At 33.5% G+C, this 14,840-nt stretch overlaps 1 protein-coding gene across 3 annotated transcripts in view; it reads left to right on the top strand.

Moving 5' to 3' along the window:
* LOC106670960 (carbonic anhydrase-related protein 10-like) overlaps positions 1-14,840 on the top strand; it is a 307,401-nt gene that overhangs the window by 18,008 nt on the left and 274,553 nt on the right. For all 3 annotated transcript variants that reach the window (XM_024227731.1, XM_014401668.2, XM_014401669.2), the window contains exon 2: positions 10,566-10,699. In XM_024227731.1, coding sequence (XP_024083499.1) covers positions 10,648-10,699 — 52 coding nt within the window. In that variant the 5' untranslated portion in view covers positions 10,566-10,647. The remainder of the gene's footprint in view (positions 1-10,565; positions 10,700-14,840) is intronic.

Here is a 14,840-nt window from a genome sequence, read left to right as displayed (position 1 = left end):
GGAAGGGCCGTTTCTATAGTAATGAAAAATACAAAAAAAATCGCCGTAGTAACGGCAACCTGTAAACACTGGTGCTCATGGCAACCGAAAGCGAAAACATTTGGTTCCCATAGCAACGGGCGGCGTAAACATTCATTCCCCGTGGCAACGAGACCAATCAAACTCTACCTTAAATTAAAAATAAAAATACAATTTAATTTTAGGCGTAAACATTCATTTTACACCTTTATGTTGTGCAAACAAATTTCTTTCACTGCTCCTGGGTATTTTTTAATTTGCTCAAGATTGTTTTCCTTATTATTGTGGTACAAAATGGCAAAATAATCGTTTCAATATGATCTAAATGTGCAAAAAGCAGAAGCGGTTTTCTGTTTGAGATCGAATTTATCTTGTTGTCACCCAATTTAAGAAAAAAAGTTACACTACGATTCCTATTGCAGTAGAGAGTTTTTTTTAAGTTTAGAAAGTAGTTTTTGACATAAAATATAATGAACGACGAGAGTCTTCAAATTCAAATATGGTATAGCGAGTTCATCAAACACCAGTTGATATCTGTTGATTCGTAACTCTCAAAAAATTATTTGAAGCATATTCGAGCTCAGTATGGGATCAGTTTCATTGTTTGCAAGGTTGTAGTTTAACAAAAAAAAAAACAAAAAAAACATTAAAAATGTATTTTTCTGGTTCGAAAAACGATCCTTAAGATGTAAATTTCGTTGCATAGAGGATTTGTTAAATCGGGCCTCCTGCATACTAAACCCGCAAGACTTGTGAGTGTTGCAGAAGTGTTGGCCTGGCACCCGTGTAGGGCAGAATTATAAGCTTATAGAAGAATTATAAATTATAATTTTATTTAACACTATAATTTATAGTTATAACAGAATTATAAATTATATATTATTAGCACAGAATTATAAATTATATATTATTAACCAAACAACTAGTTGATAAAATATTTGTTTATATAAAAAGTAATAAAAAAATATTAAGGAGAAAACTTAAGGATTAATACTAAATTAAACTACGTCTTCATAATCTGGACCTACTCCGGAAAGTTTTTTTGGGTTAATTCCTATCGATTTCGGCTTCTATTCAACGTTATATTTCACCCTTTCTTTGACAATTAATGTTTCCAACTTACTTATTTAGACTAACAGAATGAGAATTTACTATAAATTTATTTTTATTACTTCCCATAACTATATCACCTTTGTGGTCTGGTTGTGGTTGAGTATTAGAGTAGTAGCAACCAGTAGTGTGAAACTGAAAAATAAAACAATTACAAACATAGCCTAAAAATACGCTTTAAACGCTTCCCAACTATTACTTTAAACTATATCTAAGTTTGTCAAGAAATATAGCCCGGAATTTTTGGAATTGTCCTAACTATGTACTTAAGGTTTTGCAGACATCTTCAAAAAATCTAACAATAATTTAAAAAGCCTGATAATAATCATTATTTTTAACGGTTTAGTTAATTAACAGAAATGAACAATCGATCATGTAACCACAGAAAATTTATTTCCTGTCTAATATTTTTTGTCTTATCTTGTATCTTCACGTTCTTCTTGTTATGGACATTTCCAAATGACTTTGCTGGAATTGGAATATGTCTGCTTAAATTACACGAACTAAGATTGTTTGCGATCGATTTAGGCTTAAACGCAGCAATACCTGGCTTTGGTGAAGATTGTTTAAAAATCCCAATACATTTTACATTATAAGTTTTCAAAACAAACAATTTCTTACTTACTTGGTGCTGTACTAGGTTACGAGAAATACGCTTTTACTTTAGTGCTGAAACGTTGAGCAAAAATCCATAGCTCTTTTACCAATACAGATTTCTATTTCTTGGATTTTTGCGACAAAGATGAATAAAGATTTCCGTATGAAATTTCAGCTTTGGTCGCTGAGTAAGCCAAATTAGTCACACAAAAAAGTTTAAAGTACGGATTACATGGTCGAAAGATGGATTTAGCAAAATTGAGTCGAAATCCTTGATAAATGAACAACCGGCATTGTTTGATAGAATATCCTTGCAATGTACAAAAAGGGGCTGAGCAAATATAAATATTGTTTTTTGCAGGTGGACTAATTTGTCAACGTATCAAAAAACTTTGCACTTAAGACTACTAAACTTACTCAATTAATATTAAATTATGTAGACTATTTTATCTTGATAATTATTGATATATTATTATCAACGAACATAAAACGTTCAAATTACTTTAAATTCAGTATATAAAAACAATATTGATTAAACATAAATATTTATGCTTTAAAAGCAATTGGATAAGAACGTCAATCCGTAATAAACCTTTTATCTGATTAATCTAATATTCTTTTCGGACAGTTTCCTAATTGGGCCAAAATCAAAAATCGACAGTTTGTCCTGATCGAATCTACATGATTGTATAGAACATACAAGTGTTAAATCGCCTTGTCAAAATTGTCTAGTTTTAACTGAAGCAGTGGATTATTAAAGAAGAAATTCGAAACATTTATGAAGATATTAACTGAAGCAGAGTAAAGCTTGTAGAGTAGAGAGAGTACTTCATTAACTGCCGCATTTATCCTTGTTTATATATATTTGGTTACAATTTAATTACCTTTAAATAGCGAATAACTCTCGAAGTAATTTCTTAGTAGGAAATTTGTGTTAATTACTGTTTTGGAAGGAGCGGGGTTTTGCGATTGCCATTATCTGTAACTAACTGCCAAAATCTTGAGCAAAGGCTCGATCGAATTTCTCGCCCCCACGTATTTCCATTAATTAAATTAATCCACATCATTATTTTAATAACTTGTACTAAGTGGTTGTTCCGTAACTTGTAGTAACTTTACCTGCTAATTGTTCTTTGCAGAGGAGACCGGCTCATGTGTTGGCGAACACGGCCGAAGGAATCGCCTTAATTATTACAGTTTACACCACCGGGCCACAATGCTCGATGACTTAGTTCAGATTAGTTAATCTCTTTATTATTCCGAATTGAGGTATCCATCTCGGGTCATTGTTACAAGAGAACTTTTGCGCCTATCCTCCCACCGTTGTTACTATCAACGGGCGCTTTGGTGACGCAACGAAATTTATACTAGGGCGTGACAATAAAATTTGTACTTATTCATTAGCATTTAATTAATTTTAAAAATTAAGTATCCGCCGAAGCTTGTACGTGGATGAAAAGATTTGCACAGCTTTTAATGCGATAGAAAGATTCTGTAAAAATAATTTTATGGGTTTAAGTTTAAGAACTTAAGTTCTTTAGTTTAATTGCATTTTTTACATCTGGGGCCACCTGGTGTAAGTTTACTTTTGTCTGCTTTTTTATATAATTATTTTTTTAAATTTACTTTTTAGGGGCATCCGACAGCGTGGTCATTTCAGCCCCGAGCGCATGCGAAATATAACAACACACATTCAATACGCATTCACGCTATAAATACATTCCTACCAACATACATTGAATCATTCTATTACGTAGATGGATTATTTAATATTCTTCCATCAACCTGGATACAGTAACAGACTAATCTAATTGGGTGCGATGGGATACTTTTATAAATATCCCGCCATCGACCCAAGTCACGTACATAGCTCGAGGGGCGATAGGATGTTAGTTCACCATCAGTCCCTCCTCATTCACTCTTATAAATACAATCACTCATACAAAATACAGAAACACAAAATATATATTTTGACGGCTGTTCACTATAAAAAATTCCCCTCAAAAGCGGAACAGGGGGTCCTGAAATTCGTTACCGTGTCCTAGGACCATTCTCAAATCCGGCGCTATACCTACACTCTTTCTGTATGGAGCCAAGGCATGACACTCCTCAATTATGTGGGACACATCGAGCAACATTTCTCTGCATAAGGTGCATCCTATGGCCAATAGAAGGTGTTCATTATTTATCCAACGCTCGCCCCTATATAAAATCTTTTTGTCCTGAGTGTTATTTTAACAACACAATTTTTTTAAAATGTTTAAAATGTTAATTTTGCAAGCGTTCTATCCTAGGACTCTTAGTTTAATATTGCTTCCGAGGCAAAGTCACGCTATCTTATTCATACATTTATAATAAAATAGAAGTAATATGCTTGTCATACATGTCGTGTCAATCATAAGATCAAATTAATCGTTGACATTTTTAAATATTATAAATTAAATATTATATAATTAAATTTTTTAATAAACATATATATATATATACATTGAGAGGCAACAAAAGTGGCCACTATTGTTTTTTAAATAAATACTTTTAATCGTTATTATTTTTATTTTACCTTGGTTACTGGGCATTTTTAAACAAAATTTTAGATATATAAAAATATAAGATATAAGATAACTAAAATAAATAAATAAAAAATTAAACTGAGTAAAACAATTTTATAAAAATGTTGCTATGGAAACCACGAAGAAAATATGCAATCCAGTATGGAGTATTCTCTCCTCTCGTGTTGATCACCGTTTGTGTTATACGTGGCATCGATTTTATGAGGTTTTGAATGTACTGCTGTGAAATATTTTCATATTCCTTCCACAGCTCCATTCTTAAATCCTGCAAATTCTCTGGCATCACTGCTAGAGCTCTTACCCTCTTTGCCAACTCGTCCCAAAGGTGTTCGATGGGGTTTAAAGTGGGACTATGCTGGTTAATCCAAACATTCACTTGAAACCCATTCCAATTAGTCACCAACGATCCTGGATCTGTGGGATCTTGCATTGACATTCATCAAATTAAAACCGTCGCCATTTAGTGGCATATAAGGAACAATTTTTTCTGATAGCACATCTTCAAGGGGTATCGCGCATTAGTCAGGGAACCCTCGATGAAGATCAAGTTTGTGCGATCTTCCATAGAATGCCTGCCAGACCACCACACCACCTCGTCCATAGTTTTTCTGGAGTGAAAATATTGCGAGGATCGGGGCATCGTGCTCCTCCCCGTTCTTCTCCAAATCCACTCTCAGAAGACCTCAAACAAAATCTTGACTCATCCAAAAATAAGATTTTAATTGCAATCTTGGTCAAACTAATTGATAAGATTTCTTGAGAAAATTTAACCGAGCTGTTTTGTGCCTTTTCAATGGCAGACCTTTTAGCGTGTAATCTAGTTTCTATAAGTCTTCGCCTAACAGTGCGTCAACTGACAGTAACATTTCTAACGGGTTTGAAGTCATTGCTTGATCGCAACAATGATAGTATCTGGATTACGGAGTACATCCGGAACAATAATACGATCATACCACTCTGAGATGTTACACGAAGGCAACCTGATCCATGTGTTCTTGAGTAACCTCCAGTATGTATGTAGCGATGGAAGATCCTTCAGAAGTTGCTCTAGAAATGTTAAGTACTTTGGCTTCATACTCTTGACTTCTTCCACTTCAAACAATGTTATGATTCTACCCGAATCTGTCTGATTTAAAACCATCACTCAAACAAATTTGAAACTTAAAAATGATGCAAATTAAAAAAAAAACCAAACCACTGAAAGCTAGAATGGGAGATGTGTTTTATTTATCCCTAACCTTTTAAAACGGATCAAATAGTGTTGTAAAATAATGTTTAATTGTCTAAGAGATAATTAAAAATATGAACGTGGGACTTTTTTGTTCTTTAGTGTAGATCATAAATAATTATTAAGTATAAACCATTTAACACACCAGTACCTTTTTATATTACATAACACAAATTATTATATAAATAAATAGTACGTATATTGGCCAATAAATAGCTATATACACATATTTCGCTAAACATGCGCGCAGTTAAATGAACATGAATTTTCATAATTTAAAATTCCACTATATATTCAACAACCCATTTATTAATTACTAGCATTTTCCCCCGACTAAATTACAAGCATATTCTTATTTGAAGATGTACCTCATTTCTTTCATCAACCTCCGGCTCAGGTCGTTTTGCATTAACTTTAACATCTTCAAAGTCGAATGTATGTGTTTTCTTTTGGCTATGTTTGAACGATGAATTACCTGGTCTGCTTAAATCTTTGCAGTATGTTGTCTAATTCGGTCTCAGGTAGTATAGCAGTACTACAAGGTACCTCTTTGTTTGGACATTGCATGTAGTGGGGCAATCATTGCATTGTATACAGTTCATTACGATTGATAATTCCCTTTATTGATAAATTAGTGAAAAATTTATTACCTATCTTATTACTAAATCTGTATGTTATTTGTACATTTATTTTCCAACAACTTTTTTAATTTGTTGGATGTTTGATTTACAAAGGTGACAGGTCTACAATTTTAATTGTAGTTCAAGGTACACATTTTTTCTTTCAGATTCGTCGGATTTATGGCAATTTTTCTAACTTTCTTTTTACTAACTTCGCAAACTGACTTTCAAACCTTTTTCTATTGGTTTTGACTTACTCCGAACTTCGTCTTCCGGAAAGCGTTTGCCACTATATTTTTCTTATATTTTTGAATTCTTAGTTCCCCATTTTCATATTAGAAACCGGCAGTAAGCCCGAATACGATATTCCACTTATCTTTTCTTCTATTGGAGTACTTTGCTCCATGTCAGTCAGCGCCCTCGCGACTAAACCATCGAGAATTCAACAACATTACTTATCTCGCCGGTGCCAGCAATTATTTTGTGAGGATTAAACAAAAAAAAAATTTAAACTAAAATTCAACAACCTTTTTCTTCAACATATTTATAAATAAAAGTATAACACAAAATGTGACTTTGTAACAATCAAAGCAAAATGAAATAAGAAAACAGATTGAAAATTAAAAGGGTGTATTGACTGTCGTTAGTAGAATCAGCAACTTTTCAAACTGACACTTCGACCTTTCTGCCTGATAACGATCTTCCACTATTTTTACACATATGATATTCACAAGAACACGGATAAACAAATTGAACAAATATCCAGAACCTCACCTTGCAGGACGCCCTTAGTCAGGAATATTTTTTCCGTAATACTGGTACAGCTTTTGACCTTTTATATTCTTAATTCCAATTTGGTACATTTCGTATAATAAAATATTATGAATAACGCTTTCGAAAACTTTTCTCTACTCTTCTAAAATAACGAAGAAATCTCTGATTTTGTGTTTAAATTATGTTGGACTATAAGATTTAATAACATGAGATTTCTAAAGCTATTTTGAGTTTCAGAATAGACTCCCATTCATCATCTACAAAATTAATCTCTCAAAAATTCATTGTGTAAAAATTTTCAAAACAGAATTCAATAGTGCAATGGAACGATAATTATCCCGAATATTTATTTCTCATTTTTTTATATCATTGATACAAGTGGGTTTAGACCAAATTTACCAAATATAAAGTCCAGTTTTCAAGGTCTTCTTAAAGTATTCATTAGTTTTCTTGCCCGGCCCGGAGTTTTATTAGCTTTGATCTTACAGAGAGAGGAAATCAGTTTATCGAGAGTAATAGAAGTTGCCGGAGTGGGATGTAAATATCAAATTGTACCCCTAACACTCGTCCTATAGCAACTTCTAAAAACGATGTTCATTGATCTGTTGATATGTTAATTAATTGTACAAATTAATTGTATATTTGTAGGTCTGAAACTGTTTATTGTTTGCCAAATTGATTTACTATGTTTACAGATATATACTAAATTTATTAGTTCAAGTGTAAAGTTTTTTTGTTAATTTGGTTAAGTTCTTATATTTTCCTTTGCATTGCCATGTATTTGTTTGAGGTTATAGTTTGCTTTTTTCTGACGAAAGTTTTAGCCTTGCTTTAGAAAATTTTCTAGCAGCAATACATTCTTAGTCATATAAAAGGGAGAGGTTTTGGGATTCCTATCTAAGATAGATTCAACTTTTTAATGTAGTATTCAGTAATCTAGTATCGGTTTCGAAAATAGCAGATATTAGATTAGAGTTCAGATGGTAACTCGAGTTATTTTGTATTTTATACTACTTTTGATACTACGAGAACACAATGGTATATCTTTAAATTGTGATCGCAGCACAGTTTCCAGGGGAGTATGTATTTGAATAAGATGTTATTAAAGCCTTTGCTATGATGGTTAATTGTACGTTAGATAGTAGAGACGAATGTGATCAGAGTGGGAAACAAAACGTTCAACATATAAATTGCTTATTAAAGACAAGTAATTATGGTTAGACCAAACGGGGTTCACAACACTTGGACATTAACATTCATGTTAGTAAAATGCCGAGGGTTGTCACTGGGAGACCTACATTAAGTAAAATAAAATTATTTTCTAGGACTTCCACTGAAAGCTGGCCTTTTTTATTTTCAATCTCATCGAAATTATTTTCAAGTCCAGAAACTTTACATTATGGTACAATTCAGTGTCAAACTTATTTGTCTAACCCTAAAATTAATGTCACCTCTAAGATCATTATACAATTTGTAAGTGTCTGTTTGATATTAACAATAGTTGGATTAAATAAATCTATTTAGTAAAACTCAACTCAGAAGAAGGTTTAAGTAGAAGACTCTTAGGATAAATACATAGTTGGACTTTTAATTAAAACTTTTGATACATAAGATAATTAGATTGTAAACACCTGAATAAAAAAATACTGAAAATCTTTGGATGGCTCTTCCTCGGCTTTTTTCTTTGATGGAGTGATAGAAAACCCGGTAGGTGTGTAGATAAAATCTTCACCAATCCACGTTCGGACGGGGTTTCCACAGAAAGCGAAATCGGATGACGTAAAATGAATTTATGATATTTCAGATATCGATATTTCAGCGGAATTGTGGATTTTTCTCTTCATCCTCGCAATGTATACGTCGCCTACATTCCAAGTAGGATGGAGAGATCTGGATGACTTTCTTCTTTAATTGGATTTTTTTGAAGTGTGAATCATGGCGATTAAATCCAACAGAATCCGTGTTACAATCCACAGCTTGAATTGACTTAAGAAGATCCAAGTCGTCTTGAGACTCGATTGTTTGGACTGCAACATCTTCACATTTTCTACACGAGATTCTTCAATTCTTGAACCAGTAATACGAAAAAATATTTTTTTCCTGAATTCCCTCGCACCTATGAAAAATTCTATTTCTTTTCAGAGGATCTTCGGAAGAGGTCAAAACAGAGAAAACTTCCTTACGGTTTTCGCCGAGCTTTCGACAGTTTTACCAATCGGATCACTTTGCAATGTGGTCTATCAGGTGTCGTGTGGTGAATGCAATGTCAACTATGGTCAAACAAAGCAAAAATTGTCTGCGCGGTTGAACCAACACAGGTTGGATTGCGACAATAAAAAAAAGATATCTGGACTTGCTACCCATGCGTTAAACAATAATCACTTTTTCAAGTTCGACTCCCAGAAAATTTTGTCCGGGGAGTCGAACTTGGAAAGGAGATTATTGACCGAGAAAGTATATATCAGTGTCACCCCAAATACTTGTAATCTATAAACTGATAGGTTGGGATCCATTTCGGTTTTTGCAGGCCTCCTAAATGAATACAGGATTTCTAAGCAAAGGAGGGAAAGTAGAACATCGCCCTAGTGGCGGATTTTATGTTAACTAGGAGAAAAAACGATTGTTTCCCGTATCCTTTGTTTCCCCTCGTCGTAGAGATTGTTTTTATCGGTTTTTATTGATTTGATCTGTGATCCTACTTTATTGTTATTTAAATTTTAAAATAAGTTAATTGTATATGTATATATATATTTGGGAAACGTACTGTGATCATTTGTACCTGAAAAACTAAAAAAAGGTGGATTTTATTGGTTTTTTAGACTTATATGAGGTAACCTTTCTCGACCACGTTTTTTAACTTTATTTTTACTGTAATTTTAGCTATAATTTTTAATTGTTAATGTATTCCATTTAAATCAATATTTAGATGCTGAGCCGAAAAAAACATAATGTACTTCTGTGCCCAAAACACCATGTTGTTTAATTTCCTATTAAGGTTTTAAAGTAAGATATCCAATTATTGTTGTAATTATTGTTTTTTCATGTTTTAATTGTTTGTTTATATGATAATAAAACAGGCCCTGAAGATGACAGTATAAAACTGTCGAAAGCTCGGCGAAAACCGTAAGGAAGTTTTCTCTGTTTTGACCTCTTCCGAAGATCCTCTGAAAAGACTTCTTGTATCCAGCAGGTCGATAATCTAGTTCATCGTTACAAATTCTATTTCTTGAAAATATTCCCTATGACCGTAGTGAAACATGGAAATATTTCAATTGTCGACTTTGACTACATTTTCAATATCTCACGCTAAACTCAATAATCACAACATTATCTTTTATGTGCTGCCATTTTCAAAATCAGCCTAAATCATATATGACAAATCTCTATACCCACATTTTGCAGCTATTATTCAAGAATCTTCCTTGCTATCGAAAGTTGGTTGTTCAACGTGCGCGCTTTGGTCAAATACGATTAAAATTGTTTTAGTGACGAAATTATATATTAATAATAGTTTTATTATAAATAAATTTAGCTTACGTCATTAATTATTCTCAAGTATTACTTTTGAATTGAAAACATCTTTTATCGTTCCTTCTAAAATTTTGTAATCGAATGAAACCTTATGATTATGATTTTCTTCTGTTCCAGAATGACAAAAGGGAAGCCAGTTAGGAGAATTCGTGTTAGCTCAAGGAGATAGAAACAGAAATAAATAACGAAATGATTTAAAATGAAGATGCCCTTCAGAGTTCTTCTAATCCAGACAGTCCTCAGCGTTACAGGTAAATTTTCTTTTAATATTTTTCAATTTAATTTTACAAAGAAGAAATTATATAAAAAAATTTTGTCGAGAAAATTTTTAATCAGTATTTAATATGAAGCTATCTTCTGGTTGAATATGTCATGCTCTTTCAGCCCAATTTTATAACATATTAGGTTATCAATTTATATAATTACAAATCGTCGACGTTACTAATAAAAAATAATTTTTATTTACTATTAAGAATTATTGTTTTTCGCGAATTCAACTTAAATGAAAAACTGGAGATTATAGTAATCTAACAATTAGATGTATAATAATGGTAGATGGCAAGACATTTACATTGTTTTACTTATTTTCGAGGTCTCCAAGGAAACGTTGCGGGACAAGACACTTGAAAACAAACTAATAGAAAGAAACCGTGCTCAAGTGAGATGGGTCACGCAGGCCCTAATAACAGGCATCAGCCACGTCATGCAAAACACGGCGATTTCGGAGAGACAATAATTACTTCCTAATGGCGTAATAAACATCTCCACCGGTCCCATTAGAGATTCATATTCACATCTTCCCATAGGATTTATTACCACCATTTTCCACGGGCAGAAGTATCGTCGGATTCGAATAATACGAATTGTCCCATGCATTTCTCGTGCAGCGGTCTCGATTGTTGAATATTTTTGCATTGTTTATTTACCCGTGTGAATAATTTACCATATATTGGACGAGTTAGAATCACGGCATTGAGTGGCGGTGAAATAAGTGTTTTAATGTCTTGACGGATGCTTCCAAAATCGCAGCTAGGAGGTAAAAATCTCGCCTACTGGTGAGTGGTTGTCATTTCACGGATGAGGATCCTAACGACTCCCCTGAGTTCTATTCCACTTCATAAACTGTTGCATCCCTTATGCTTTTAAAGATTAATTGAAGGGTTTTCCTGGCGTATTTGTACCTAACGGCCTAGAACAAGGCAGACGCTCAGCAGAAACGAAATAACTAAATCATTGTTAGTAATTGTCTACCATGCTTAATAAACTAACCGTAACTACTTAGATTTCAGTAGATATTATATACCAAAACGATTGTGAAAGATTAATTATTCTAATAAAAATAATTCTAAATAAAACCCAATTAAAAAATAACATCAGTTATTGTGCATGATCCTAATAAATAATATATTCAATATTTACAAGTGTGTGGTGTTTAGTAACCGTTGCTTGATGATTATTTGGAGTTCGTGAGATGCGGTCTGGTGTGACGTATGTTTTAGAAAAACATTTTCTTTATCGTCTGTCGTGTTGAGAGTGGGGGGCACTCAGACAAGAATGACACATCTACACGGAAAACAAACACTTTGAGTCCTGAAGATGATCTCAATAAAGATCGAAACGTTGGCACGATAAAGAAAATGTTTTTCTAAAACTTACGTCACACCAGCCGCATCTCACGACCTTCAAATAATCATAACATACATTGTTCTAATTGGTCTCATTATAGGTCGATTTTTAATATGCATAATTAAATAATTTTATAACTAGGAACTTAACTGACTCGGGTTCCCCCTTGTTTTCTTAAAACCTAGTCAACATTGAAAAAAATTTAAGCAATACTTTTAGCATAAGCTTCACTTTCATATATTACACTAATTACAGCTTTTTCCATTTCTTAAAAACGTTAGTACATAACGTTTTTGTTTTTCAAATAGTAACATACGTTTTCTTTTTCGGAATCATTCAACTCAACTCAGTTTTATGAAAAACGGGGAAAACCTAGAGAAAACCGTTTTTTTAAAACGTTAGGAAGTTACAGTTGTAACTTACTAGCGCCCCCTCTAGGATTTCTAAAAAACGGTTCAACCTAGAATTTTTTTAAATTGTAACAGTTTTTTTTAAAATTATTGATATAACATCGACTATCAAAATATTATAATCATTTGGAAAAGCTGTCCAAGTACCGATTTTTAGCGATACCTGTTTTCATCTTGAATAATCTGGATGTTGGTGTGGTCTGGATGAAGAAACAAATTCAATTATTATTATTACCAAGCTTTCGACCTATTCATGGTATCATCGGGGCAAAACAATCTTAAAAATGTCGGAACATTGAGATAATACATTTCTTTGAAAACCGACTCAGTCCCAACATCGCCAAGGGCTGTAACACTATTGTAAAGTATATTTGTTTTAACGTGTTATTTTTCCAATAGTTGGGGCCTTCCTAAATCCATATACGAAAATGTAGATTACATTAAAAAAAAGATTTCATGTTTTAACTTGTTGAAGAAATTGAAAAAAAACCACTACAATTAATGCACTATTCTTTCTGTTCTGAGATTACGCTAATAAAAATTCAGTTCACATATTTTCGAGGTTGAGTAGTTTTTGAGAAAACCAGGGGTAACACTAGTCGGTAGGCACCCTGTAAAATAGTGATCAGTTTTCAACTAGTTATTATTTTTTAATTATATTTTAAAAAACCATCAGTGTTGGGAACAATTACAAAGAGAATACTCAGTTCCTTTGTCGAGATTTCGTAGAATAAATCCCCTAGGGCTTCGAAAAAATATTTTATAGAATGCATTCCTTCTGGTGGGAGGAGGAATTTTTGAGGCTATCGTCAATTTAGATGACGAGGGGGGTTCTTGGGATGAAAAGATGAAAAGAAGGCTTGGACAGTGAGTTGGATGCTCTGGGTGTTGGGTGGTTAAATATATTAATTTTATTTTGAAAGTATCTGATTCATTACCATAAGAAGATCGAAAGATACTCTACGTCGTACGTAGTTAAAAATTCAGAATTGTAGTTTTTTATTATTTGCAACGATGTTAGTTTATACAAACAAACTGGCTTATGCTGAGCAGATTGGCACAGGTCTTTTATGGTGTCCGTCTATTTACGCTGGTTCTCATTTGAATAAATCGAGTTTTTCTACATGCCATTTTTAGTGGAAAGGTAGAAGACAAGCGGCGAGAGTAAACGGACCAAGTAATATGATCAGTGTCCATCAGATCAACGCGGCTACTCGCAGACCAACAACTACCACCACCAATTTTAAAATGAATAATGTTGTTCCATTGAATGTTTAAAACCGCGTTATTATAGCAAATTGTTCTTGTTAGGTTTAACTTTGTACCACTCTTTTACAAAGATAGGGGTGGAAGCCGTTTTCAGACAAGTTAGTAGAGAATGGAATAAACATGGTCCATGACCTGCAAGGGTTTTTTCAGGGTTAATGAATAGTGAAGAACAGGGTGTCCTCGCGGGGGAATTGGAAGTGGGTGACGGTGGACGGTGCGGGGTGTCTCTCATTTCACGGTTGTCGCCGCTCCCCAACACCTCAAGTAACGCCACATATTTTTATCCTCGGCACCCTTCTCTCGGGTCAGGGTGCTGCGGGCAAAGGGGTCGGACCGATTATAAATAGGAACCCCCCGAGGAAAAAGGGGGAAGAGGGCGGCTTCCACCTTTAATTCCGCCCCTGGGACGCACAACCTCCCCCATCGCGGAATTACAAATGGGGAGCTTGTAATTGTAATTGTGCCGCGAACGAGGTTTTTAATTCTTTAATAAATCCCGAGCTGAGAGAGAACTCCCCTCCATTTTAGGTGACCAGAATAAAAAGTGGAAAATTCCTCGGAGTTTGGACATAAATGTTTATTAAAGCCGAGACACTCTGTTTAGCTGAATCCTAATAACCTAAATGAACTGGGTAGTATTTTTTAACATTGTTACGCCAGTCTTTTATTACTATGGTGGCGAGGCTTCGTCTAAGAAATGAAAAAGGATAATTAATTTACCTTAATTATTAACTTTTGTGGCACGTTTGGCATAGTTTTTATACTGTAAAAAATGAACATATTTCTCATATGTTAGATAGTTAGTATTTAGTACCAAATGGTTGCAATTTCTTCCAAAAATTTACAATCTAGATGAATATGACTATTTTGTTCACAGAAGATAATAGTTTAAATTGACTTTAATATTTAATTTAATTTTATAAGCAATTTACCTATTTTTATGTAAAGTGTGGTTGAGATGAAAAATTAGTGCCACGAGCGGACTCAAACTCACGATATCCGCTGTCAAGGGGTTAGATCACAGGGTTATAGAGTATTCACTAATTTCGTGGTCCGCTTGACCAATTAATACATTACAATTAATTAA

This window comes from Cimex lectularius, unplaced genomic scaffold, assembly GCF_000648675.2.
Source record: "Cimex lectularius strain Harlan isolate CLEC.00 unplaced genomic scaffold, Clec_2.1 scaffold38, whole genome shotgun sequence".
Classification (NCBI taxonomy): domain Eukaryota; kingdom Metazoa; phylum Arthropoda; class Insecta; order Hemiptera; family Cimicidae; genus Cimex; species Cimex lectularius.
The sequence above is the reverse complement of the archived record's forward strand: the minus strand, read 5'-3'. Positions and strand labels throughout refer to the sequence as shown.